Source organism: Brassica napus, chromosome C3 (assembly GCF_020379485.1).
Source record: "Brassica napus cultivar Da-Ae chromosome C3, Da-Ae, whole genome shotgun sequence".
Classification (NCBI taxonomy): Eukaryota; Viridiplantae; Streptophyta; class Magnoliopsida; order Brassicales; family Brassicaceae; genus Brassica; species Brassica napus.
Genome location: NC_063446.1, coordinates 73,299,944 through 73,326,505, shown reverse-complemented (window position 1 = coordinate 73,326,505; position 26,562 = coordinate 73,299,944). Strand labels below are relative to the sequence as shown.

The 26,562-nt window shown below is 36.0% G+C and overlaps 4 protein-coding genes, 1 long non-coding RNA gene and 1 pseudogene across 7 annotated transcripts; 3 read left to right on the top strand and 3 right to left on the bottom strand.

Moving 5' to 3' along the window:
* Positions 1-1,482: 1,482 nt before the first annotated feature.
* On the top strand, positions 1,483-2,978 carry LOC125583898 (annotated as a pseudogene).
* A 1,060-nt stretch (positions 2,979-4,038) lies between these two features.
* BNAC03G70290D lies at positions 4,039-26,331 on the bottom strand. Of its 3 annotated transcripts, XR_007320930.1 has the most exons (4): positions 26,005-26,331; positions 25,739-25,860; positions 25,198-25,343; positions 4,039-4,165 (listed from the first exon to the last, which is right to left on the bottom strand). XR_007320930.1 is itself a non-coding variant. In XM_013875606.3 (3 exons), exons 1-3 carry the CDS (start codon positions 26,157-26,159, stop codon positions 25,324-25,326), a joined length of 294 nt encoding a protein of 97 aa, XP_013731060.1. In that variant the 5' UTR covers positions 26,160-26,331; the 3' UTR covers positions 25,071-25,323. The 3 variants fall into 3 exon arrangements, 2 of the variants coding, with proteins under 2 accessions (XP_013731060.1, XP_013731059.1); XM_013875606.3 differs by lacking the exon at positions 4,039-4,165 and having other exon boundaries at positions 25,071-25,343; positions 25,739-25,857; XM_013875605.3 differs by lacking the exon at positions 4,039-4,165 and having other exon boundaries at positions 25,071-25,343; positions 26,005-26,197.
* On the bottom strand, positions 5,364-6,830 carry LOC125583382. Its single transcript, XM_048750233.1, has one exon. The coding sequence runs from the start codon at positions 6,828-6,830 to the stop codon at positions 5,364-5,366; it is 1,467 nt and encodes a 488-aa protein (XP_048606190.1).
* On the bottom strand, positions 9,319-10,912 carry LOC125583896 (uncharacterized protein At1g65710-like). The gene has a single exon (XM_048751461.1). The coding sequence runs from the start codon at positions 10,701-10,703 to the stop codon at positions 9,459-9,461; it is 1,245 nt and encodes a 414-aa protein (XP_048607418.1). The 5' UTR covers positions 10,704-10,912; the 3' UTR covers positions 9,319-9,458.
* LOC125583897 lies at positions 19,647-21,202 on the top strand. Its single transcript, XR_007320931.1, has 3 exons — positions 19,647-20,242; positions 20,621-20,751; positions 20,825-21,202. It is a non-coding gene; the product is annotated as an uncharacterized LOC125583897 (long non-coding RNA).
* On the top strand, positions 22,435-23,339 carry LOC106434760 (dirigent protein 20-like). Its single transcript, XM_022698366.2, has one exon. The coding sequence runs from the start codon at positions 22,655-22,657 to the stop codon at positions 23,246-23,248; it is 594 nt and encodes a 197-aa protein (XP_022554087.2). The 5' UTR covers positions 22,435-22,654; the 3' UTR covers positions 23,249-23,339.
* Positions 26,332-26,562: the final 231 nt, after the last annotated feature.

Genomic DNA, 26,562 nt, shown 5'->3' with positions numbered 1-26,562 from the left:
TATTAGCATTAAACATAAACAAACGTTTTGGGTGAAATGAGATGACTGGAATGAAACAAAGGCTAATGGTTTCACGTGGGGCAATGGGTTTTTGGTTCCAAAGGATTTGTATAACTCAATGATTTACAATGGTGAAAATACTCAGAAAATGTTTATTACTCATTAACCAACAAATTCACGCTTCGGGTTATTTAATCTTTGAATATTAATCATTAAAAAATTGCCAAAAAAAAAATTCAGTTATATAAAATACTATAAAAGTTTTGAGAATATTAATATTGTTGTAAAACTTTATTAGACATGCACGTGCTGCAATGTTTTACCAACAGGTGGACATAGAATGTCAAATGCAATAAAAGTAATATTTTTTATATATTAAATATATAATATACACTAATGGCGTCACTTTGACATTAGTATATTAATATCTTTAAAAAAAAGCATCACTTTGACATTAGTATTTTAGTATATTTATATATACACCAATGGCATCACTTTAATAAATCATTTATATACAACAATTGTTTGACCAAAGAAATCACACCAATTGCCACTTTGACATTAGTTAATATATTTTATCTAAAATCAAATTCGTATAATCTTATTTTTCATCTTCAATCTTTTTAATTTTTAACTATATTATATATATATATATATATATATATATATATATTAACAAAAATTTATATATTATCATTTTAAAACATTAATATATAATCATTTCTAAAATAATATTTAAAAGTAATATTGATTATTAAACCTAATACTTTTGAAGCGTTGCGTCACTTTAGAATTAGTATTTTCAATATTTTTTATAATACGGTATTTAGAATATTATTTTTATCTTTAGTTTTTTAAGTTATATCAATAAAAATATTTTAATTTATTTTAAACATTTGATGTATAATCATTTTAAAAATATATTGAAAACTTAACATTTATTTTCCTCCCGCGATCTCGCGGGGGGGGTCCACATCCTAGTATTTGGAATAGAGTTTAGGAGGCTATAAATACCTCTTCATCCTCTCATTTGTAAAAAAAAAAAGAAGTTGAACAAGTAAAATATAAGAAAGTTTTCTTAAAGAAAGAGTGTTCTACTCAAAGTTCTCTAAATCTCTTTGAGAGTTCTTCCATATTATTCTTCATACTTGGAAGTTTTCTTGTTTCTTTCGGGTTCTCGGGTATTACGGTCTTGGGCTAGTGCTAAGCACTATCAAAGGTGGTTTCTTTACATGGTATCAGAGCCAAGCTAATCTTGTGCTCATCAAGATCGGTTTTTTAAAGAGAGCTCGGGTCTATTCCAAGTATGGAATCAACGGGTCGTGTTGTTGGATTGGGAATAGAAATCCTAAACCAATCTAACTACCGGTTATGGAAGTCATGCATGGAGTCATACCTGGTGAGTGAGGACTTATGGGATGTCGTCGTTGGTAACAACACAACACCACCAAGGGGAAATGCTGCAACCCCGGAAGCGACAAAGGAGTGGACACGGAAGAATGCCAAGGCGGAGTTTGCTTTGAAGAGGTCCATATCTTCAAGCATATTTGAGCATGTCTCAAGGTGTACTTCCGCTAGTATAAATAACAACACACACACACCTTGTTTGTACACCATAATAACACAAACAAAACACATGGCTAAACTCATTTTCTTCCTCGCCGTCCAAATTATCTTCCTCGCTGCCGTATCTTCCGCCGGAGACGACGGGGAAGACTTCGCCAGAACCATAGACCGTAAATCCTCGGTCTTCACAAGAAAGAAAAACTAACACATTTCAAAGTGTATTGGCACGACATCTTAAGCGGTCCAAAGCCAAGCTCCATCAGAATCAAGCCACCGGTTACAAACTCTACCTCATACTTCGGAGGAGTCACTATGTTCGACAACGCTTTGACGACAACAGTTCAAATAAACTCCACGTTGTTGGGCCAGGCTCAAGGGTTTTACGCCGGAGCGGCTCAGAAAGAGTTTAGTTTTTTAGTGGGGATGAATTTTGCTTTTAAGACTGGAAAATACAACGGAAGCACGATCACGATTCTTGGTCGGAACCCCGTGTTGTCGAAGGTTAGAGAAATGCCTATAGTCGGAGGAAGTGGGCTTTTCCGGTTTGCTAGAGGCTATGTTGAGGCTCGTACAAAACTGCTTAACCTAAAGAACGGTGATGCTAGGCCTGGGCAAATAACCGGAACCGAAGAAGCGAACCGGAACCGAACCGAAATACCTGAAACCGGAACCGGACCAATACCTTCAAATACCCGAACGGTTCCTATATTTTTATATCTGAAATAACCGAACCGAACCGGAACCGAACCGAGAACCGAACGGGTACCCGAATATATAAAAATATTAATTTTATATATATATATATATAACATCACTAAATATATATTTTTAATTTAAAATTCTATTAAAAGTATCTGAAAATAGTTGAGGATAACTAATTATTATAAAGTATCCAAACTACCCGAAAGTATCCGAAACTATCCGGATAGTTTTATCCAAAATATCCAAAGTAATCCGAAATCTCCAAATTTTTTATCTAAATCATCCTAATTATTTGATATTTTACCCTAAATAACCGATATTTTATCCAAATGATCCGAACTATCTGAACTATCCGAACCCGAACCGGATCCAAATGAGAACCGAATTTTTTCCGGATATTTTCCGGTTCCTACATTTACTATCCGAACCGAACCGAACCCGAAACTATTCGAACCGAACCGAACCGAAAATAGGTCAAGTACTAAATGGATCATCTAGCCCTTATTCGAACTACCCAAAACCCGAAATACCCGAACCGAACCGAACCGATACCCGAAATGCCCAGGCCTAGGTGATGCTATTGTTGAGTACAGTTGTTATGTTTTGCATTATTGATGTTAATGATGTTTGTGTACTAATTCTCATTTTTTTGCATGTGGTGTCCGTGTGTGTGGTGGATTTGTGTTGGAGTAGGTTCGCTTATTTCAACTTAAATGATGTAATAATTTATTCATATGCAAGGAGCTTTTTTCTATTTGCAAAAGAATCTCCACGATTATTTTGGAAAGAAAATGATGATATATTTCAGTTTTAAATTTCATTTTAAATATGTTGTTTATGGTTTCGGACCGACAACCTGATGTGGCCAGCAAAGAGATCCAATGAAGGACACATATGATTTGGCATAATAAGTAAAACAATAATTTACACCAAAAAAAAGTAAAACAATAATTTATACTACTGATATATAATCATTTTGAGGAAACAAAAGGAAAGAGCAACTCTATTGCTAGTATTAAAAATAGTATGATATAAAAAATGAATTAGAGAATGAAGAAATATTCAACTAAAACTACACTAAAATCTATAAAACACCATATCACTTGTTTATTTCCAGTTGATTTAATTCTTTAAAGTTTTCAAATTTAAATTAGTTATATTTTTTTTAAGTGGTTAAATTTAATAGTATAATAAGTTATATTTTATTATTTTAAAGTATTTAAATATAATATCACGATAATTTTAATATTACAAATTAATTATGCTTAGTTCTTTTAAAATGTTTACAATATTGTTTCAAATTTCAATGTAAATTTTACTGAATTTATGTTATATAATTGTTTATATTCTGCTATTTGTTTTTCTATTAACTGGAATATAGTCAATTTAATAGTTAATGATCTTTTTGTTTAGAAATTATACAAAATTAAATATTTTATTATATTAATATGTGCACATAAATCCAAAACGTCAAGTTTGTTCCGTACACGTGGAAGGAATATTGATAAACGCTGTCATGTTTGTGAGCTTTTTAAGCGTTCTGACGTAATATATCCTTTAGCTTCCAACTCTCTCGTTCAATCAGCGGTTCTCATTTGGTAGCTTTAGTCTCCAAGAAGTAGAAGCTTCCCCCTCTCCTCTCATAAGATCATTTGGTGTCTATTTCCATGAACAATTCTTTGCAACTTCAGAATTATTTGACTTAGCCGCAGAAACAAAAACAGAAATGAAAATCTGCTTTTCACAATGGTGGTGGACTAAGATCAGACATTTGCATGAAAACTACAATCTTGCCAAATAAAATGACACTGATACACACTCAATTGTTGATAACCATGAATTGTATATTAGGCAAAAAAGATAGCTCGAGACTTGAAGCAGAGTTTTGAGGATAAACCTGTCCAAATTCAGGATCTTTCGGATTCAATAAGAGATTAAAAAAAAAAAAAAACAATACATCCCAGAGTTTTGTTCTCATGTCTTTAGCTTTGTGAGTTAATTTGAAGAGCGTCTTACCTTGACTGAATTGTGGAAGAAATCTGTGTTTCTATCTCCTCTAGTAAGCCATTTATCTCTGCTTTTTTGCCACCAGAACATCTCCTCTTCTTTGTATGCCCTAATCAACTCCTTCTTTAGATTATTGACCATGAAGCGACATTGGTACGGTTTCGATTCGAACCACTCCAGCCGTTGTTGTAAGAGGTTGATTTTATCTTTTGCATTAAAGATGCGCTTCTTCTTCCAGCCACAGAGAACTTTCCTGCAGTTTGTGATCTTGGAGGATAAAGACCCATCTCCCCGAGCACAAGACCAGGCACCCTCCACTTCCTTTTTGACTTCCATACTGAGCATCAGCCTTTTATCAAAGCGGAACTGCCCTCTGAATCTATCTTGCATTGCACGGAACTTGACCCACACTGGCCTGTGATCTGATCCCCTTTTGTCCATGAAAGTTTGATTCGAAGACGGAAATAATTTGAACCATTCCTTATTTCCAAAACAGCGGTCCAAACAGCATTGAACCCAGTGATTGCCTCTCTTGCCACTCCATGTGAAGCGATCTCCTTTCGCATCCAGTTCCTCCATCCCACAGATCTTGAGCATGGAAGTGAAAGATAAGAAAGACTCCACCGGTCTCGAGGGGCCTCCCGATTTTTCATCATTATTTTGAATTTCATTAAAGTCTCCCACTAGACACCACGGTTCCTTCCTCAGCACTCCAATGCGATTCAATCTTTCCCAAATCACATCTTTCCCTACCGCCGAAGGCTCCCCATAGATGCAAGAGAGAAAAAAGGAGAAATCTCCATAATTTACAAGACAGTCGATAACATTTCTGTCTGAAAATTTAATATCTAGAGAAACCGATTTCTTCCACAAAATTGCCAATCCACCACTGAGGCCTCTTGGACTTACAATATGGTATCGATCATAACCCAACCAAACTTTTAAATCTTCCACAACATTCCGACAGTTTTTCGTTTCCATAAGAAATAAAATTTCCGGAAAATGGTATTGACGCATCTCCCGGAGTCTCTGAATCGTCAAACCTTGAGGCCGCCCCAAGCCTTGACAATTCCAGCTCAAAATACTCATTAAAGCTTGGGCGATCCCTCATTTGGGATCACCTTAATGCAAGGTGCCTTGCTGATTGACCTACTCCTCTCCCCTTCACCTTCCCACTTCTTTTTCTTGCATCCCACCTCTTGTTTTCCTTCTCTCCTGTGACCTTCCAGTATCTCTCCCCTTTCTTTCTCTGTGAACTTCCTTTGCATTCTTCTAGCTTTGGGGGGTCTTTTCCTCTGGTAAGAGCGCTTTTTGACAAACCCGGCAGAACCAGAGTCATAGAATCCAGCACTGAAGCCCGTAGGTTCATCAGAACGCGAAGAGAAATACCCACCATCACTCTCTTCTTTGTCACGCAACAGCAAGACTTCATTGTCTCTTTTGAGGATCAGAGAAGAGTGGGCTTTGATCGAGGCTGCCATCAGTTTCTCAGCTGGTTCTCTCCTTGCACCGGACTGCTCTGTTTCTGATTTCTTGGAGTAGTCGAAGACTAGCCCTTTTCCTTTGTTGAGTTCTTTGGTCACTTGAGGTGGAGCCTCCAGCTGTAGACACAGCTTTTGAGCCACTGGATCTTTTTCAGCAAGACTGACAGATTGTTTGATTTTATACTCCTTTATCTCTCTGTTTTCCCCAGTGTCAGCAAGCAGATATCTTCGCAACTCTTCAAGAACCTCTTTTGAAATTTTAGGTCTGCCATTCATTGGGTTGATACCGACTTGGTAATCAGCAAGCACACCTTTGAGTGGATCACCTTCTTTGAAAAAGGGTTGCAGCGGGGTAGACTGGGGGGAGACTTTACTTCTCCTTTCGGCCGCTTCTTCTTGTCTTTTCCTGACTACTAAGGGACAGTAGTCCTTCTCATGATTCAGTCTGAAGCATTCAAAGCATCTTTTCTGCACATTCTCATAGTTGTAGTGGATAACAAAAGATTTGCCTTTGTAAGTGAGAGCTTTAGACATCCTTAGAGGGTTAGCCACGTTGAATTTCACCAGCACCCTGATGTAGTTCTGCGTGACCGGCTTGGAGGGGTCGAAAGCTACTAGTTCAACCTTTCCCACAAAGTCACCTAGCTTTCCTATCGCCTCCACCGTGTAAAAAGTCTCCGGAATGTTACTTATTCTGACCCAGAGCGGGATGTACTGCAGATAATCTTCCGGTGGGTTTTCCATCCATCGCTCTAAGACTATGACCCACTCGTAATGTGTCTGAACTCCCTTGTCCAGAACATCTTGAAGGTCGTGTTCGGAGTTGAAGATGAACTGGAACTTCTCTTGAGACAGGGCTATACCTCTGACTTTACCTTCTTTTTGCCATTTTCTGGGCATTTGGATAATGAGATTAGACATCCTTTGTCGCTCTGGGTTTAAGAGCCTTCCCATCAGGCTGAGTTTATTTTCTTCAGCAGAGGTGAAATCTGGTAGATCTGGCATCTCAAACGGGGTATCTTCTTCATCTAACGACAAAGCCATTAAGGCTCTGTCCATGGCTAACGACATGGCTTAAATGGGCACAGGAACTTCGAAATAAATTTTTCCACCACCAAAACCTTCTTACTCTCTAAGAACAGAGATAAAAAACACCTTTTCTTTTGTTAAAAGCAAGCGGAAGCACTCGAAAACCAATGAAAGTGGTTAAGAAATCTTTAATCAAACGTGTTTAGACTTTTAAATCTCACTTATCGATGCACTCACCCTTTAGTTTACTGGATACAACTCATACCCACTTGGGGTTCCTAGAGAGAAAAAGACTTCTCAACAACTTCTCCTTTTACAATTTACTGATATATTAATATTTGTTTTATCACAAGGAACTTTTTTCTCGTTACTAAAAGAATCTCTGAGAGGAGTTTTTGAAGAAAACAGAAATGATGATCTAAGAGACCCATATGATTAAGATCAGACATTTGCATGAAAACTACCATCTTGCCAGCAAAATGACACTGATACACTCAACTGTTGATAACCGTGAACTGTATATTACGCCAAAAGGATAACTCGAAACTTGAAGAACTTAAGCATATAGTTTTGAGGATGAACAAGAGTCTTAAAAAAAGAAACGATACATCCCAGACTTTTGTTCTCATGTTTTTTACATTCCTGGTGAAACTTGTTTTAAGATGAAAGACTGTCATAAAGGCATATGAAATACCTGCAGATTCATAATACAAAATGTTATAAAGACATTGAGCTAAGGAAACAAGTGAACAACAACAAGTCCATATCAAATAAAGCGTTCCATTGTAATAGTGACGCTGATACCATAAACCAGTTACCAATTACTGTGAGTATGCCAAAGTATTATCAACTCGGAACCAGATGGTAATCATGAGACTAAAGCTGCTACTAAATGTAAACCATATATTTTGAAGTATTTTTCACTGGAGATTCTTCCTTTTGTTTCTCTGTTTTAACTGCATCTTGATTGACGAGGTATTCTCGAAGGAAACCCACTCTCCAACCTCATTTAGAGCATGACATGATCCTTAAGTGAGATCCTTAATGATTATTTAATAGTTTAAATGTATTTAAGTGGTGTTAAGAACTTTAGTTAACAAACTCCCATTTTTAGCGATCCAATGGGAGTTTCTTAATTAGAGGTTCTTAAAAAAAAAATTAAATTTTTTTTAAATAAAATTTATTTATTAAATAAAAGGGCAATTCTCATAATAGACAATTTTCAAGTTTTGGTCACAAAAAATAGATCACAAAAAAAATGACCAAAATGTTTCATTTAATTGGTAAAATGACACTAATATCCTAGATATATAAAAATAAAAAAAATAAAAATAAAAAAATAAGAAAATGACCAAAATGTTTCAAATTTGAACTTTTTTATAATTTTTTTTTGAATTTTTTTTTACGATTTTTTTTTTCAAATTTTCTTTTTGTAATTCGAAAATACTTTTTGAAACTATTTTTAAAATTTCTATTTTCAAATTTTTAATATTTATTTTCTATTTTATAAAATTTTAAACTTCAAACCCAAATCTCCACCGCTTAACTCTAAACCTTAAGGTTTGGATTAGTTAACCTTAGGAGTTCAAGTGTATATTTATCTTTTTAATGAAATATTTTGGTCATTTTGATTCTTAGAGTCTATATTTGTGATAAAAAATTTTTAATGCTATCCTAGGGTATTTCCATCGCATGCGTCTTCGATGAATAAGAAGAGGGCAAACAAAAGATAGAAAGAAAGAAAATAAAAAATAAAATAAAAATAACAATAGTTTACGTCTTGACACGTGGTATATAACCCCACTTAAAAATCGATGCCAAAAACACCTACTTAAGGATCGGTAATGACTGATTTATTTTCTGTTGAATTATTTAAATGGGCCATTTCCCTTAAAAACCCAGTAAGGACCCTGCGATAATGTTGGTCTTAGTGTTTAAAAGGAGGTTAGGATTTTGTTATATCCTGTTTCTTCATGAATCTTGTGATTATTATGTCAATTGTTGGAGGCAGATAATGAGAATAGTTTCTTGGTCTTTTCAGGTGGGATGATGATGTGGTATTCAAGAATCAGACTCGTGGCGAAAATGAAAGCCACCTAAGCGCTTCATCAATGATACAATAATAAGGAGTGACTTCCACAGATACATGAAGTGACTGAACATGAGTACTATCTGCGGCTACTTGTCTGTATGATGAATGATCTAATTAAGGCTTTTTATTCTGTCTGGGATTTATAATTATCTCTTGTGCCAGTACAGAAGCCAACCAACAACTGTTTTTATGCTTTATATCAAAAGCTCTAATGCACTTTGACATCAATGATATTTCTCAAATTCCTAACCAAGCTCTCCTTTTTTCATCACTGGCACCTTTGACACTTACCAAAATTGGAAATACCCTGACTGATTTGGTTCTGATCTCTGTACATATATTTTTTGTGCCACCATATCACAGTGTACTGCATACGTAGTACACGCTCACAGTAAGTTTCTAACTATTTAATGTTAGTACCATTTTATCTCAACATAATGTTGAAGAAAAGATTCGATTGAAGTGAATGAAAACATGGGGGGAGGGGCAATACAATAAACAAAAAGAATTAAACTAAAGCTTGAAACTGCAACAACACAGAGAGTAGTAGAGTTGTTGCCTGAGAAATCGAACTCTGGTCACGTAAGATTGTTGCTACCACATGATTCTTGCTTCTCCAACGAACAACAACCTCTCTTCACAGTCACATACTTCTCAAATCTCGGTTCTACCAAATCCACTTTCTTCACAGTAGATGTGAATCTAAACCGGTTCAAGTCAGAGCTGGTGGAGTTAAGATCCGCCACTGCTTCGACAATGGAGCAAGCTTTAGTAACACAAGACGGAAGACGACTAAACGGATCCTCCTCCTCCTCATCATCATCATCATTACTACTCTTCCCATGGAAATCCTTAATGTCTTTCAGCAACAGCGCGGTGTAACTGCTCTTGTCTTCTTCGCTTGATTGCAACAACAATGTCTCTGGACTGAGATCGAAGTCCCGTGATCTCCTCAGCGATCTGCTTCTGCTTATCACTTGTGGTCTCTTATCTTCGTTCTCTCTCTTTATCATCTTCTTCTTCTTGTCTCCTTTTGTCGCGTTCTGATCGATTACTCCCAGTGGCTTTCTCCGAGGAGGAGGCTGAACATTACTCATCGCAGCGGTTCTACAAGCTTCTCCGATGCTCCTCTTAACAGTGACTCGTTTACTCGAGGGGTCCGTGGCGGGAACTGTAACAAACTTAATGTTGCTCGAAATTACTAAATTGCCACTAGGGTTTATCGCCTCTGATCGTTTTGCGGGAGACCTGCTCACCCGTCTGCTTCCACCGGCGGCGCCGCCTCTTTCTCTTTCTCTGCTTGGAGTTCGTCTTCTCCTCTCGCGAGGCGAACCGTTCGCTCGCTCTACTCCTCCACGGTCACGATTCCTTTGAGGCGTCGTCTTCCTTCTCTCCTCCTCCCCTTCCACTTCTCCGCCGCCGCCGCCACGTGTCCTCTCGTTCTGGTCAAAATCGAAGCTTCTCTTTGAGCCAGAGTATCTTCTTGTTTTGGAGTTGCTCCGACTTAGCTTCCCGCATTGGATCAGTATCGCGTCAACTTCTTCTTTCGTACAGCTTGAGGTCCTCACGGATGACTTCTCCACCGCTACAGAAGCTGAAACATCCTTACTTGTAGCATTCTCTTCTTCTTTCTCTACCTTCTCGGATATAATTGGTTTGGCTTCTTCCACTGCTGGATAAGGACTCTCGATCGCCGGTTTAACCGGCAGCTCAATCACCGGTTTAGTGGGTTTATTAACATCGGGTTTGACTGGGTCTGGGGATTTAACATCACCACTGGAGAGAGGGATCGGAGAAGGTTTCTTGCTGAGACAACAACCCATTTGCTATAAAGATGAGTCTGAACCCCAGAGTGAGTGATTCAGAATCAAACTTGAATTTAATTTATTTTGATAGAAAAATGGAACAGTGAGAAGAGCAATTTTTTTGAAAATTTCCCAACGTAGAGGCGATGGAGCCGTTAGACATAGGAAAGAGAAAGCACTGCAGTCAATGTCGTATTACCTCTGACTCTTTTATTCCCTTTTTCAAATTAGAATGCTTTTCTTCATTTTTTTTAAAGAAGTTTTGATATTGTGGTTTCCAATTCCAACGGCTATTTACATACATGTTCTATGGGTTTTGTTGTTAGGTAATGAAAACAAACTAGGGTATTGAATGGAAACATAATTAACTGCTGCAGTATGTAGTTTGAGATTAAGTTTTGAAAAAGATTAAGTTTAAGGTTTATGTTTACGATTTAGAATTTAAATGTAAAAAGTATTATTGTTAGGGTTTGTATAGTGTTTGTGAGGTATATAGTTTGGGTAAAAAATTAGATTTAGAGTTTAAGTGTAATATTTGAGCTTAAAATTTTAAAATATAATATTTGGACATTGGATTTAGTATTAGTATATATATAATTTAAGATTGAGATTTAGAGTATAGAAAAAACTAATATAGCCAAAAAAATTATGTGGCAAAATTGTGACCGTTAATCCTAAACCTTAAATTTTGTGGCTAATACACTAGCCAATGAAATAGCGTGGCAAAAGCGTGACTAGATATATAGTCAATATTATTTTGTAGCTAAAAACCATGGTAAATGTAACCATATTTTATTACCTAACCATATTGTGGCTATTTGAACCACGATTGAGCTACGTTTTTTTTTTCTGTAGTCGTGGCTATTTTTGAATTGTAGCTAGATTGTGGCTAAACCTTGGTTTTTTTTTTTTGTTTTAGCCACGATTTTTCGGCGGCAACGACGTAACACCGACAGAAATTAACAATTACATGCTTTCAAGTTTCAATGGTGCCTTATGAGAAAGAATACTTTAGCTCTGATACTATTGCAAATGAGTCAACATCTGATGGAGATTGGACGTCAAACTATATCCAAGAGTATCTTAACTTTCTCAAATTCATCGGACTGCCAAACCACAAGTCATGTCGAGAGTTGGAGCACCTTAGATGATTTTAACGGAATATAAAACTGAAAACGGTCTATGAAGTGGAACAAGGTTAGTTGTTACACGACTTGGGAACAATATCATTAAAGGTTGAAATCATGACAGATATACATGTCGGAAACAAAGTTCTCATTCTGAAGATTCAATTGTCACCCAACGGAAACACCCATCCATTAATGTTATGCAGGCACTAATACCTTTACGGTTGTCCTATGCAACAACAGTCAATAAAATTCAAGGGAAAAGTCTTAAACAAGTTGCCCTCTATCTACCTCGAAGAGTATTCAGCCATAACCAAATATATGTAGCTCTATCAAGAGTGATCTCACGTGAAGGACTTAAAAATACGAAACAAATTAGCAGGCGGAGATAACAAGCTCGATCGGCATCAATAATATCGTTTATTTTGAAGTTTTTAAGAATCTCTAAAGTCAATAGGTTCATATAAATCCAAATAATCGGAATACATTTTTAATAACTTATTAAAACAGCTAATTTAACATTTCTTTTCAAAAGAGCATCCTACACCAAGGTTCATCATGAATCTTATTGAACCAAATACAGGATCCAAGTGTTACCAAACATTCTTCAGCCTACTGTGGAGAAAATATGGTCGTTAAACATGACAGGTCCATAGTTGAAAAGTCTGCTAAGGTATAATGCACTAGTGTATTTTTTGAAGAAATCATCTATAGGAAATGTTTCTGAATATTTTGGATAGTGATATTCCTAATCATTTAGCTATTAGATGTACAATGAGAAAAATATGTGGAGATATACTTTTAGCTTTGTTAAATAATAATATAATCTATATTTATACTTTACTTTTTTTTGAACCTTAATAACTGAGAATTTATGAGAATTAAGAAAGATAAGAGAAATTAAATGAAGAACATAGAAAATAATGAGAGACTTTCTTGAAAGATAATGAGGAAGGAGGAATTGAATTGCTTGATTGTTTCATGTATCAAGAGTACCTATATATACATCAAATGGGGAGCCAAAACAAAGAGGCTCTCATGCACTAAGTGAGGCTCCCTTGCACTAAGTGAGGCTCCCTTGCACTAAGGAGAGGCTCTCATACACTAACCAAATAAAGAAATGATAGTGCATGATATGTGGGCATAATACTCCACTCACCAAGCAACCTCATTTTACATTTACAACAATTTACATTCATAAGTTTACTTATCTTTGCTTTATGATCAACACTCCCCCTCAAGCTTGACACAGGTAGGTATCAAGCTTGGAAACCATGAAGCATTCCCTCATTAAAACCTTTAGCTTGGAAAAACCACATGGGATAAAAACCAAGCTAAGGAAAAAGAGTAAAACACTTCATGGCTAAGGATCAGTGTGATGGGAGATCCACGAGTCCCAACTTAGAATGTATGAATTCACAAACCTTAGTGGTTGCACCCTTGGTAAAGATGTCAGCCAGCTGATCTTCACTTCTTGTGTAACAAGGGAAGATGATTTTCTGTTCCACAGCTTGCCTCACCTTGTGACAATCTACTTCAATGTGTTTAGTCCTCTCATGAAAGACTGAGTTGCTAGCGATGTGTATGGCAGCTTGATTATCACAATGCATAGTGATTGGTGTTGTAGTCTCAATCCCCAAGTCTTTAAGCAGCCCCTTGATCCATATCAGTTCACTTGTGAGTTTTCTCATAGCTCTATATTCTGCTTCAGCACTTGAGCATGACACTACTTTCTGCTTCTTGCTCTTCCAAGTCACAAGGTTGCCACCAATAAATGTGCAATATCCAGTGGTTGATCTTCTATCAACTCTATCTCCTGCCCAATCAGCATCACAATATCCCACTATTTCAGTACTCTTGTTGCATCCCATCCAAACTCCTTGGCCTGGTGCCTCTCTTAGGTACCTTAATATCCTTTCCACCATGTTCCAATGGTGAATTTTTGGCGCCTGCATCTGCTGGCTTACTTGGTTCACAGCAAAGCAAATATCAGGTCTTGTAATTGTGAGGTAGATGAGCTTTCCCACCATTCTTCTGTACTGCTTCTCATCTCCAAAGGGCTTATTCTCAAACTCCCCCTGTCGCAACACTTTGTAACCATCTTCCAGTGGGGTCTTTGCTTTCTTTTCTCCAAGATCACCTGCCTCACTCAACAAATCAAGTGTGTACTTTCTTTGAGATAGGAATAACCCCTCTTTAGATCGGCATATCTCAATCCCTAAAAAGTACTTTAGCTCACCCAAATCTTTAATATCAAAAGAGGATTTAAGAAAAGCTTTAGTTAAGATGATACCTTCCTTATCACTTCCGGTAATGATAATGTCATCCACATAGATCAATATGACTACAATCCCACGCTGAGATGTGAGGGTGAATAGAGTGTGATCAGCTTCAGACTTGATGAATCCTCTTCCATTAAGAGTTGTACTCAGCTTGTGGTACCATGCTCTTGGTGATTGCTTTAACCCATATATTGCTTTCTTTAGCCTCAGCACATTCCCTGGTTTGACAAGGTTTTCAAGCCCTGGTGGTGGTCTCATGTAGACTTCATCCTCCAATTCTCCTTGAAGAAAGGCATTCTTCACATCCATCTGCCATAAGTCCCACTCTAGGTTGACAGCCAATGAGAGAATGATCCTTATGGTGTGAAGCTTGGCTACTGGTGCAAAAGTATCCAAATAATCCTCTCCATACACCTGAGTATATCCCCTTGCTACTAGCCTTGTCTTCTTTCTTTCTGGTTTTCCATTTGCTAAGTACTTGATAGTGTGTATCATGCGGCTTGTCACTGCTCTCTTGCCTTTGGGGAGTTCAGTTTCATACCAAGTGTCATTTCTGATCATGGCATTGACCTCATCTTCGACGGATGCTCTCCATTCATCATCTACCATTGCTTCTTCATAAGACCTTGGAATGTACTCTTGATCTATGTTGGCGATGAAAGCTTGATGCTCTGTGGGATAGTGAGCAAGAGAACATACTGCTTGTATAGGATGAGCTACTGCTTGGCTGTTGAAGTAAAATTTTTTTTTGATCCAGTTTGAGGCAGGCTTTCTCTCCCTTGTACTTCTCCTAAGTGGCTGGACTTCTTCAGTAACATGCTGCTCATGTTCATCTCCACCTGAATGTACCTCAGTTACTTCAGTGTGCGGCTCCTCCACTGTCTCTTCTTGTTGTCTCTCATCCTGATCATGATCCTGACCAGTATGTGTATCATCTTGTCTCCCCCCATCAGGATCAGGATGGGGATTGTCTCCAGTGTGATCAACCACTTCAATTACAGTCCTTGGAACCTGTGTATCCTCTTGATCAGTTCCAGTCTCTGATGGTTGAGCCATATTGATGCCAAGACTCTCCATTATACGCCTCAGATTGTTTGCCCTATCAGTAGATGATTGAGAGATGTCCTTGAGCTTATCCCAACTTTTCTCTTCATAATATCCCCTTGATTCCACAAACTTTACATCTCTCGAGACCAATACCCTTCTCATGTCTGGGTCATAGCACTTGTAGCCTTTTTGGGTTGAAGAGTAACCAAGGAACACAGCCTTAATACTTCTAGCCTCAAGCTTATTTCTTTGCTCCATTGGCTGCAAAACATAACACAAGCAACCAAACACACGAAAGTGATCAATAGATGGTTTTCTATTGTTTAGTACCTCATATGGCGTGAGATCATCTAGCACCCTTGTTGGTGTTCTGTTGATGAGGTAGCATGCTGTCATGACCGCATCACTCCAGAACTGCTTAGGTACATTAGTCTGGAACATCATAGATCTTGCCACTTCCATGAGGTGTCTGTTCTTCCTCTCCGCTACACCATTTTGTTGTGGTGTGTATGGACAACTGGTTTGATGTATGATCCCATTCTTGGCTAGGTAATTTTTGAAAGAGTTGCTTGTATACTCCCCCCCATTATCTGACCTGAATACTTTGATCTTAACATGAAATTGGTTAGTTATGTGGTTATGGAAATTAATAAAAGCATCTAGCACTCTATCTTTAGTTTGAATCATAGTTAGCCAAGTATATTTTGATTTTTGATCAATAAAAGTGACAAAATATCTATGATTCTCCCTAGATATGCATGGTGCAGTCCAAACATCAGAGTGTATAAGATCAAAGCAGTTTTCATAGATAGTAGATGACTTAGGAAACACAGTCTTGCAATGTTTGCCTAGGATACATGCTTCACAGTCATCATTTTTAAAGGAAATATCAGGAAGCAGCAGGTTTAGTGCACGAGAATGGGGATGACCTAGCCTAGCATGCCATAAAACACTTTTATCTAAAGCAGGAATTGAACTGAAAGCTGAAGATAAATTTGAAACAGTATTGGTGTCTTCAAGTAGGTACAAGTCATCCTTTGTAACACCTTTTCCAATCAACTTAAGAGTCTCAATATCCTGAAAAACAACCTCATTAGGACTGAAAATCACATTACAATTTAAATCAGTGGTAGCTCTTTTGACAGATAATAAATTTGATGCAAATGATGGCATGTAAAATGCTTTTGTATCTTTTTCAAATAGCTTAAGAGTTCCTACACCTTTAATTGGTATTTTGTCTCCATTTGCAATCATTACATTACCTAATACTGGTTCTACATTACTAATCAACCTAGCATCACTAATCATGTGGTGAGAGGCTCCTGAGTCTATGACTAAAGGTTTAATACCACTAGATGAATGAGATGCATGTAGAGAAGTAACCAGAACTCTAGGCGGTTTATATGATGCACTAAGGGAAATACCAAGTGTGTTACCAGACTCTTTTAGAGCTTTGATGAGAGCCTCTAGGTCTGACTTCTTGATAGATTCATCTTGTGTAGTTCTCACAGCTGAGCAGCCGCTGAAAGACATTGTCTTTCCTTCACTAGCACTATTAGTGCGCTTAGGAGTAGATGGCTCTCCTACTTCACCAGAGAAGTTTGCCCTTGCATCTGCATATGGAGTCCGAAATTTCTGAGGTTTAAGGTGTGGATGGAGGATCCAACATTTGTCTTTGCCATGACCCTTCTTCTTACAGTGATCACACACCCAAATCTTCTTATCTTCTGGTTTGTAGTACCCCTTGTTAGCTACGCCTTCTGGTTTGGTCTCTACCACTTCAGCTTGATTTACCATGATGAGCTCTCCCTTTCTCCCAAAGAGCCCAACTGATCCTTGCTCCTTTTGGATCTGAGAGCACACTTCATCTAGAGATGGGAGCTCCTGTCCTCTTAGGATGTGTTTGATCAAGTCATTATACCCAGGGTTGAGAGTGAAGAGAAGCGCAAAGACCTTATCTTGCTCTCTTCTCTGGTTCAGTACTTCAGGATCCAAAGTACTTGGCCTCAACATCTCTAGTTCAGCCCACAAAGACCTAAACTTTCCAAAGTGTCTATCAAACTCAGTATCCTCTTGACACAAGTTGTTGATAGCCCTCTTGACTTCAAACACTCTACTGGTGTTGGAGACATTTCCAAACACCTTTTGAAGTGTATCCCACAGATCTTTAGAAGTTTCACAGTAGGAGTAAGCTTCCAAGATTGAGGGTTCAAGACTGTTGTGGATGATAGATAACACCATGAGATCTTCTTGAACTCTTTTCTTATCACCCGCTTCAGCCACCACTATCTCCTTACCATCCTCTCTTAGGATAGTCTTCTTCTTAAGGCCTCTGCCTTCTTCAACAATTTCCCAGAGACCTCTGCCTCCAAGAGCTGTCTTAGTTAACCTTGCCCAAAGTAAGTAGTTAGCTCCCTTGAGAGTAACTGGAATCACAACCATCTTTGAATTTCCTCCAGAATCCATTAAGAACAGTTCAAGCACAATGAGAAGAACAATTTTTTTTTTTTTTTTCAAGGTAAATAGAAACAGAGTGAAAGATTGAAAGATTGCGGAAGACTTAGGGTTCAAGAGCTTGTTGCTCTGATACCATGAGAATTTATGAGAATTAAGAAAGATAAGAGAAATTAAATGAAGAACATAGAAAATAATGAGAGACTTTCTTGAAAGATAATGAGGAAGGAGGAATTGAATTGCTTGATTGTTTCATGTATCAAGAGTACCTATATATACATCAAATGGGGAGCCAAAACAAAGAGGCTCTCATGCACTAAGTGAGGCTCCCTTGCACTAAGTGAGGCTCCCTTGCACTAAGGAGAGGCTCTCATACACTAACCAAATAAAGAAATGATAGTGCATGATATGTGGGCATAATACTCCACTCACCAAGCAACCTCATTTTACATTTACAACAATTTACATTCATAAGTTTACTTATCTTTGCTTTATGATCAACAATAACTGTATTTTAGAGTTTCCAATTTTTGTGGACTAAATATGTATATAACTCGGAATGGAATAAACGAATGGATGCACCTCCTGTCCATACTTGCCACGTTGCTGGTAGGTAACCACGACAAGCTCAATAACTCTGCAAAGGTTTTAAATTGTTTTAAATTCGAATTACGTATTAAACGGTTCATAATTTGACGAAAGCTGTCTCAAGAATGTCATTAAAATTTCGTTATATAGCAAAAAGGAATGAAAACTTTTCGAAGAGAACAAGAGAAAGCGAATAAAGCAGAAGCGTGAAAAATACTGCACAGAAAACGACACCCATGATGACCATGTATGTATATGCTGGTGGGGATTGTTGTCCACTACAGAAAAATATTAATATAACATTGTTAATTTAATAATGGGGTAATCGTTTGATAATAAATGTTCTAAATATGTTTATAATTTAAAAGTCAAAATACATAATAGTTGGCCAAATCTAAGTATATATAGAGATTTTCACATCGTGTCGAGTGTCGACAACACTAGTTGTCGACATAATTAAAAATATTAATTTGCAAGTATTTCTTTATTTTCAAGATTTGTCTTCAAAAAATGAAAACAAAAGCTGTATATGAATTAATAATACTACCAATCTCATTCACTCAACTATTTATCCGTAATTTAATTTGTTGACCAAATAAATGATTTGGTTTATTTTCAGATTTTGTTTTGAGAAAAATGACAACAAAAAAGTTCTATTATGACTTCGCCTTAAAGCATACTAGTCAATGATGCAAAGAAAATCATACTAGTCGATGATGCAATGATTATGATAATTTGATAACTAGTACCTCACAGTTTCACACCCTTCACCCCATACATAACCTTCCTCGTATATTTTACATTTAAATTGTTGTAAATAAAAAGATATAATCTAACCGGTCATCATTAAAATAGAAATAAAAATGAAAACAAAAAGAATGAATAGGAACAAAATGAAATGAATGAAAATGAATATTTATTTTTTTTTTGTTCTATATCAATTTTGATAAGAAATATTTTTCTAACGAAAATTTTCTATAAATAGTATAATTTCCAAAGAATGGATAGGATTTGACTACGTACTCCACTCAATTTCCTATGTCACAATTTGGACCCAAATTCTTCCATTCACGAGAATCACTGTTCCCTAAAATAGATCCACATTTAAAAAAAAAAATCTACAAATAAAATAATACGAAATCATTACTCTCCAAACATCTCTAAAACTCAGCATATCTATATATAATAGCAAACCAATTTTGTGTTAACAGCTGACGTCATCAATTTTTTATAGGAAAAAAAAAGTTTGATCCAATGGTCAACATTTTTCATATTTTATGATCTTATGGATATAAAACACTCTTTCTATAGATGATGATGTCATCAATTTTTTTGGCAACTCTTCTATCAACAGACATCTATTTTAAACAACACATCTTTTTAAGAGACACAATGGCAACTCTTCTTTCAACCGTCATCTATTTGAAACAACACATCTTTTTAAAAACCCAAATCATACATTTTCATCTAAACAACACATCCTTTAACCAACATACATTTTCATAATTTATTTAAACATTCAACCCAATAGTCAGAATTATTTGTTTTTATCATCTAAAAGACATAAAACACTTTCGTTGAATTCACTATTGTCAGCCAAAAAATTATATTTGACAAAACTTTCTTTATTTATTTAATTAATGTGTCCTTTCACAAACATAATTTTTCCTAATTTTAAGTATTTTTTATATATCGAAGCAACACATCCCTTAACAAACATACGTTTTCATTATTATTTAAAACAATGCATCCCTTAGCAACATAAATTTTCCTAATTAAAATAATTTTTCAAAAAAATCTGAAGAGATACAATCCGACGGCCGTGATTGTTTGTTTAATTATCTAATGGTCCAAAATTATTTTGGTGTATTTCTTAAGTCGTATCGCAACTTTTTCTGAAGACTTTTCATCTGAAAAAACACACACCTTCTAGAGTTGTCCTTGATGTACCTTTTCATGATCTATATATTGAACTTTTTACAGCAAAAATCTATTAAAAATATACTTGGTTATTCATCTTCTATTTCATTTTCTGTATTTGTTTTTGATCTCTGTCAAGGTATGTCATCTTCTCCTTCCTTTTAAGTCACAGTCATTATTGAATAGTTGATCTGTTTACGGTGAGAGTTACCACTAGGTTTTGATGGTTTTTAAGAAGTAGAGATCAAAGCCTTACTACTTTTAAATAAATATCGTTAACGTATCACGAGTTTCGCATGGGGAAGTTTGTATTACAGAAAATCATTAGTATTTGTATAAGAAAATACACAAGACGACACTCATTATAAAGTCACTAAATATAGGGGTCAGACAGTGAGTGGAAATCAGGGATTTGAGAGATATTTCGACTGAATAATTAACGACGTAACTTGCGATTTATACATTTAATTTCCGTGTTGTATGAAAGAAATATCTGATTCATTTGTTTTTTCTTCAGAGCCTTTCATTCCATTTGTTTAAGATCAGTTAATACAAAACCACTATTGCATAAACTATCGCAAGCGACCTTTGTTGTTGTCGCCAGGACGTTAGGATTCTAAAATCAGATTGCAAGTCTCATTTTAAAAGGTAGAGTAACTCCAGTCTCAGATTTATTATTTTTTTATATGCAATTTCCATTGTAAAATAAATCAGATTGCAGGTCTCATTTTGATCTCCGTGTTGTCTCCTCCACGTCTCCATCATTTGGATCCATTTCGTTGGATTTTGATGGCACGGCTGCTTCTTCCGGTAGTTGTGTCCGGTGACGACAACAACGGTTGTTCTTCCTCAACCAAAAAAAAGCCAATAGATGAAGAGTAGATGGGAGAGAGCGATGGTGAAGTCTGTATTAGCATTAAACATAAACAAACGTTTTGGGTGAAATGAGATGACTGGAATGAAACAAAGGCTAATGGTTTCACGTGGGGCAATGGGTTTTTGGTTCCAAGAGGATTTGTATAACTCAATGATTTACAATGGTGAAAATACTCAGAAAATGTTTATTACTCATTAACCAACAAATTCACGCTTCGGGTTATTTAATCTTTGAATATTAATCAATTATAAAAATATTGCCAAAAAATAAAATTCAGTTATATAAAATACTATAAAAGTTTTGAGAATATTAATATTGTTGTAAAACTTTATTAGACATGCACGTGCTGCAATGTTTTACCAGCAGGTGGACATAGAATGTCAAATGCAATAAAAGTAATATTTTTTATATATTAAATATATAATATACACTAATGGCGTCACTTTGACATTAGTATATTAATATCTTTAAAAAAAAGCATCACTTTGACATTAGTATTTTAGTATATTTATATATACACCAATAGCATCACTTTAATAAATCATTTATATACAACAATTGTTTGACCAAAGAAATCACACCAATTGCCACTTTGACATTAGTTAATATATTTTATCTAAAATCAAATTCGTATAATCTCATTTTTCATCTTCAATCTTTTTAATTTTTAACTATTATATATATATATATATATATATATATATATATTAACAAAAATTTATATATTATCATTTTAAAACATTTAATATATAATCATTTCTAAAATAATATTTAAAAGTAATATTGATTATTAAACCTAATACTTTTGAAGCGTTGCGTCACTTTAGAATTAGTATTTTCAATATTTTTTATAATACGGTATTTAGAATATTATTTTTTATCTTTAGTTTTTTAAGTTATATCAATAAAAAATAATTTTAATTTATTTTAAACATTTGATGTATAATCATTTTAAAATAATATTGAAAACTTAACATTTATTTTCCTCCCGCGATCTCGCGGGGGGGTCCACATCCTAGTATTTGTAATAGAGTTTAGGAGGCTATAAATACCTCTTCATCCTCTCATTTGTAAAAAAAAAAAGAAGTTGAACAAGTAAAATATAAGAAAGTTTTCTTAAAGAAAGAGTGTTCTACTCAAAGTTCTCTAAATCTCTTTGAGAGTTCTTCCATATTATTCTTCATACTTGGAAGTTTTCTTGTTTCTTTCGGGTTCTCGGGTATTACGGTCTTGGGCTAGTGCTAAGCACTATCAAGGGTGGTTTCTTTACATGGTATCAGAGCCAAGCTAATCTTGTGCTCATCAAGATCGGTTTTTTAAAGAGAGCTCGGGTCTATTCCAAGTATGGAATCAACGGGTCGTGTTGTTGGATTGGGAATAGAAATCCTAAACCAATCTAACTACCGGTTATGGAAGTCATGCATGGAGTCATACCTGGTGAGTGAAGACTTATGGGATGTCGTCGTTGGTAACAACACAACACCACCAAGGGAAAATGCTGCAACCCCGGAAGCGACAAAGGAGTGGACACGGAAGAATGCCAAGGCGGAGTTTGCTTTGAAGAGGTCCATATCTTCAAGCATATTTGAGCATGTCTCAAGGTGTACTTCCGCTAGTATAAATAACAACACACACACACCTTGTTTGTACACCATAATAACACAAACAAAACACATGGCTAAACTCATTTTCTTCCTCGCCGTCCAAATTATCTTCCTCGCTGCCGTATCTTCCGCCGGAGACGACGGGGAAGACTTCGCCAGAACCATAGACCGTAAAATCCTCGGTCTTCACAAGAAAGAGAAACTAACACATTTCAAAGTGTATTGGCACGACATCTTAAGCGGTCCAAAGCCAAGCTCCATCAGAATCAAGCCACCGGTTACAAACTCTACCTCATACTTCGGAGGAGTCACTATGTTCGACAACGCTTTGACGACAACAGTTCAAATAAACTCCACGTTGTTGGGCCAGGCTCAAGGGTTTTACGCCGGAGCGGCTCAGAAAGAGTTTAGTTTTTTAGTGGGGATGAATTTTGCTTTTAAGACTGGAAAATACAACGGAAGCACGATCACGATTCTTGGTCGGAACCCCGTGTTGTCGAAGGTTAGAGAAATGCCTATAGTCGGAGGAAGTGGGCTTTTCCGGTTTGCTAGAGGCTATGTTGAGGCTCGTACAAAACTGCTTAACCTAAAGAACGGTGATGCTAGGCCTGGGCAAAATAACCGGAACCGAAGAAGCGAACCGGAACCGAACCGAAATACCTGAAACCGGAACCGGACCAATACCTTCAAATACCCGAACGGTTCCTATATTTTTATATCTGAAATAACCGAACCAAACCGGAACCGAACCGAGAACCGAACGGGTACCCGAATATATAAAAATATTAATTTTATATATATATATATATATATATATATATAACATCACTAAATATATATTTTTAATTTAAAATTCTATTAAAAGTATCTGAAAATAGTTGAGGATAACTAAATTATTATAAAGTATCCAAACTACCCGAAAGTATCCGAAACTATCCGGATAGTTTTATCCAAAATATCCAAAGTAATCCGAAATCTCCAAATTTTTTATCTAAATCATCCTAATTATTTGATATTTTACCCTAAATAACCGATATTTTATCCAAATTATCCGAACTATCTGAACTATCCGAACCCGAACCGGATCCAAATGAGAACCGAATTTTTTCCGGATATTTTCCGGTTCCTACATTTACTATCCGAACCGAACCGAACCCGAAACTATTCGAACCGAACCGAACCGAAAATAGGTCAAGTACTAAATGGATCCTCTAGCCCTTATTCGAACTACCCAAAACCCGAAATACCCGAACCGAACCGAACCGATACCCGAAATGCCCATGATGCTATTGTTGAGTACAGTTGTTATGTTTTGCATTATTGATGTTAATGATGTTTGTGTACTAATTCTCATTTTTTTGCATGTGGTGTCCGTGTGTGTGGTGGATTTGTGTTGGAGTAGGTTCGCTTATTTCAACTTAAATGATGTAATAATATTTATTCATATGCAAGGAGCTTTTTTCTATTTGCAAAAGAATCTCCACGATTATTTTGGAAAGAAAATGATGATATATTTCAGTTTTAAATTTCATTTTAAATATGTTGTTTATGGTTTCGGACCGACAACCTGATGTGGCCAGCAAAGAGATCCAATGAAGGACACATAATGATTTGGCATAATAAGTAAAACAATAATTTACACCAAAAAAAAAGTAAAACAATAATTTATACTACTGATATATAATCATTTTGAGGAAACAAAAGGAAAGAGCAACTCTATTGCTAGTATTAAAAATAGTATGATATAAAAAATGAATTAGAGAATGAAGAAATATTCAACTAAAACTACACTAAAATCTATAAAACACCATATCACTTGTTTATTTCCAGTTGATTTAATTCTTTAAAGTTTTCAAATTTAAATTAGTTATATTTTTTTTTAAGTGGTTAAATTTAATAGTATAAATAAGTTATATTTTATTATTTTAAAGTATTTAAATATAATATCACGATAATTTTAATATTACAAATTAATTATGCTTAGTTCTTTTAAAATGTTTACAATATTGTTTCAAATTTCAATGTAAATTTTACTGAATTTATGTTATATAATTGTTTATATTCTGCTATTTGTTTTTCTATTAACTGGAATATAGTCAATTTAATAGTTAATGATCTTTTTGTTTAGAAATTATACAAAATTAAATATTTTATTATATTAATATGTGCACATAAATCTAAAACGTCAAGTTTGTTCCGTACACGTGGAAGGAAATATTGATAAACGCTGTCATGTTTGTGAGCTTTTTAAGCGTTCTGACGTAATATATCCTTTAGCTTCCAACTCTCTCGTTCAATCAGCGGTTCTCATTTGGTAGCTTTAGTCTCCAAGAAGTAGAAGCTTCCCCCTCTCCTCTCATAAGATCATTTGGTGTCTATTTCCATGAACAATTCTTTGCAACTTCAGAATTATTTGACTTAGCCGCAGAAACAAAAACAGAAATGAAAATCTGCTTTTCACAATGGTGGTGGACTAAGATCAGACATTTGCATGAAAACTACAATCTTGCCAAATAAAATGACACTGATACACACTCAATTGTTGATAACCATGAATTGTATATTAGGCAAAAAAGATAGCTCGAGACTTGAAGCAGAGTTTTGAGGATAAACCTGTCCAAAATTCAGGATCTTTCGGATTCAATAAGAGATTAAAAAAAAAAAGAAACGATACATCCCAGAGTTTTGTTCTCATGTCTTTTATCGCCCTAGTGAAACTTGTTGTAAGATGAAAGACTGTCATAAAGGCATTGAAATACCTGCAGTTTCATAATATGGAAAATGTTATAAAGACATTGAGCTAAGGAAACAACATGTCCATATCAAATAAAGCGCCCAAATACTAATAAACCAATTACTAATTACTACGAGTATGCGCAAAGTACTATAAACAGGGAACCAGATAGTAGTCATGAAGCTACTAAATCATTTAGCCAAGTTCATCCGATGATATAAGCAAAGCCAACATAATCTATCAGGTGCTGCTAAATTAATCAGCTGAGAACACACTATGTACTCTCCCTATCATATAACCCCCAACAAATGTCTAAGCAATGACACAAGAAGAAAGCAACATCATCCAAGGATAAAAAAGAAACAAGATAACATCAATACAGATAGGGAGAGAGAGAGAGAGAGGTGGAAAAGGACAAACCTTGAGGAACTAAACCCCAGCTCACAGATTCAGCAGACAAGCTTGATACCAATCTCGCAGATGCTACTGCACTGTGTAGCGGAAACAGCGACACACAGCTACTCAGCTCCACTGGTAATCTTCTGTTACATAATCAAATCCAAAATTCACACCATTACATTGTCAAAAGGTTTACCAATGAAAGCTTATTGATTGCCAACTAAGATTATGACAAAACCAGAGTTTCGTTATTAGGAAGGAGACGGGTTTACTCCATTAGCACTGACCTGAAAGATTGGTTGATACGGGAAGTTGCTGCCGATGGTAATGAAGATTTGATGGGAGAGGGTATGGACGAGGCGTGAACATTCGTCGTCTTGCTAAGCCTCTGGGTTAAAGAGTGTATCTTCGATGATAATCTGCAGACTTTAGAGGACGCCATCGGCACGGAGTGAGGTGAAAAGTCAGATTGATTGAGATTGGACTTGACTTTTTAGGGTTTAAGATTGCTGGGGATAATTACGGGTCGGGTCAACCCAACTATCCAAAATAAGGCAGATTAACGAACGATGTCGCATCGAATATTAACCAGAAGAAAAGTTAAAAGTGTATCATAGTGACTTGGTTATCGACTAACTAACGTGTACAATTGCTCGGTGGGATGGTACATTGCTCAATCAGACAGCCGCTACTAAAACTTGAATGATCGTTTTGGCTAGGCTCTCTGATACTATCTACTTTATAAGTCTCTGGTTGTGAAGACTTTTCTTAAGGTCCTATCTCTCTAAAAACTTTTCCTCTTCCTTCTCTCTAAAGTTCCCTCTTTTCCGTAAGCCGTTTCGGCT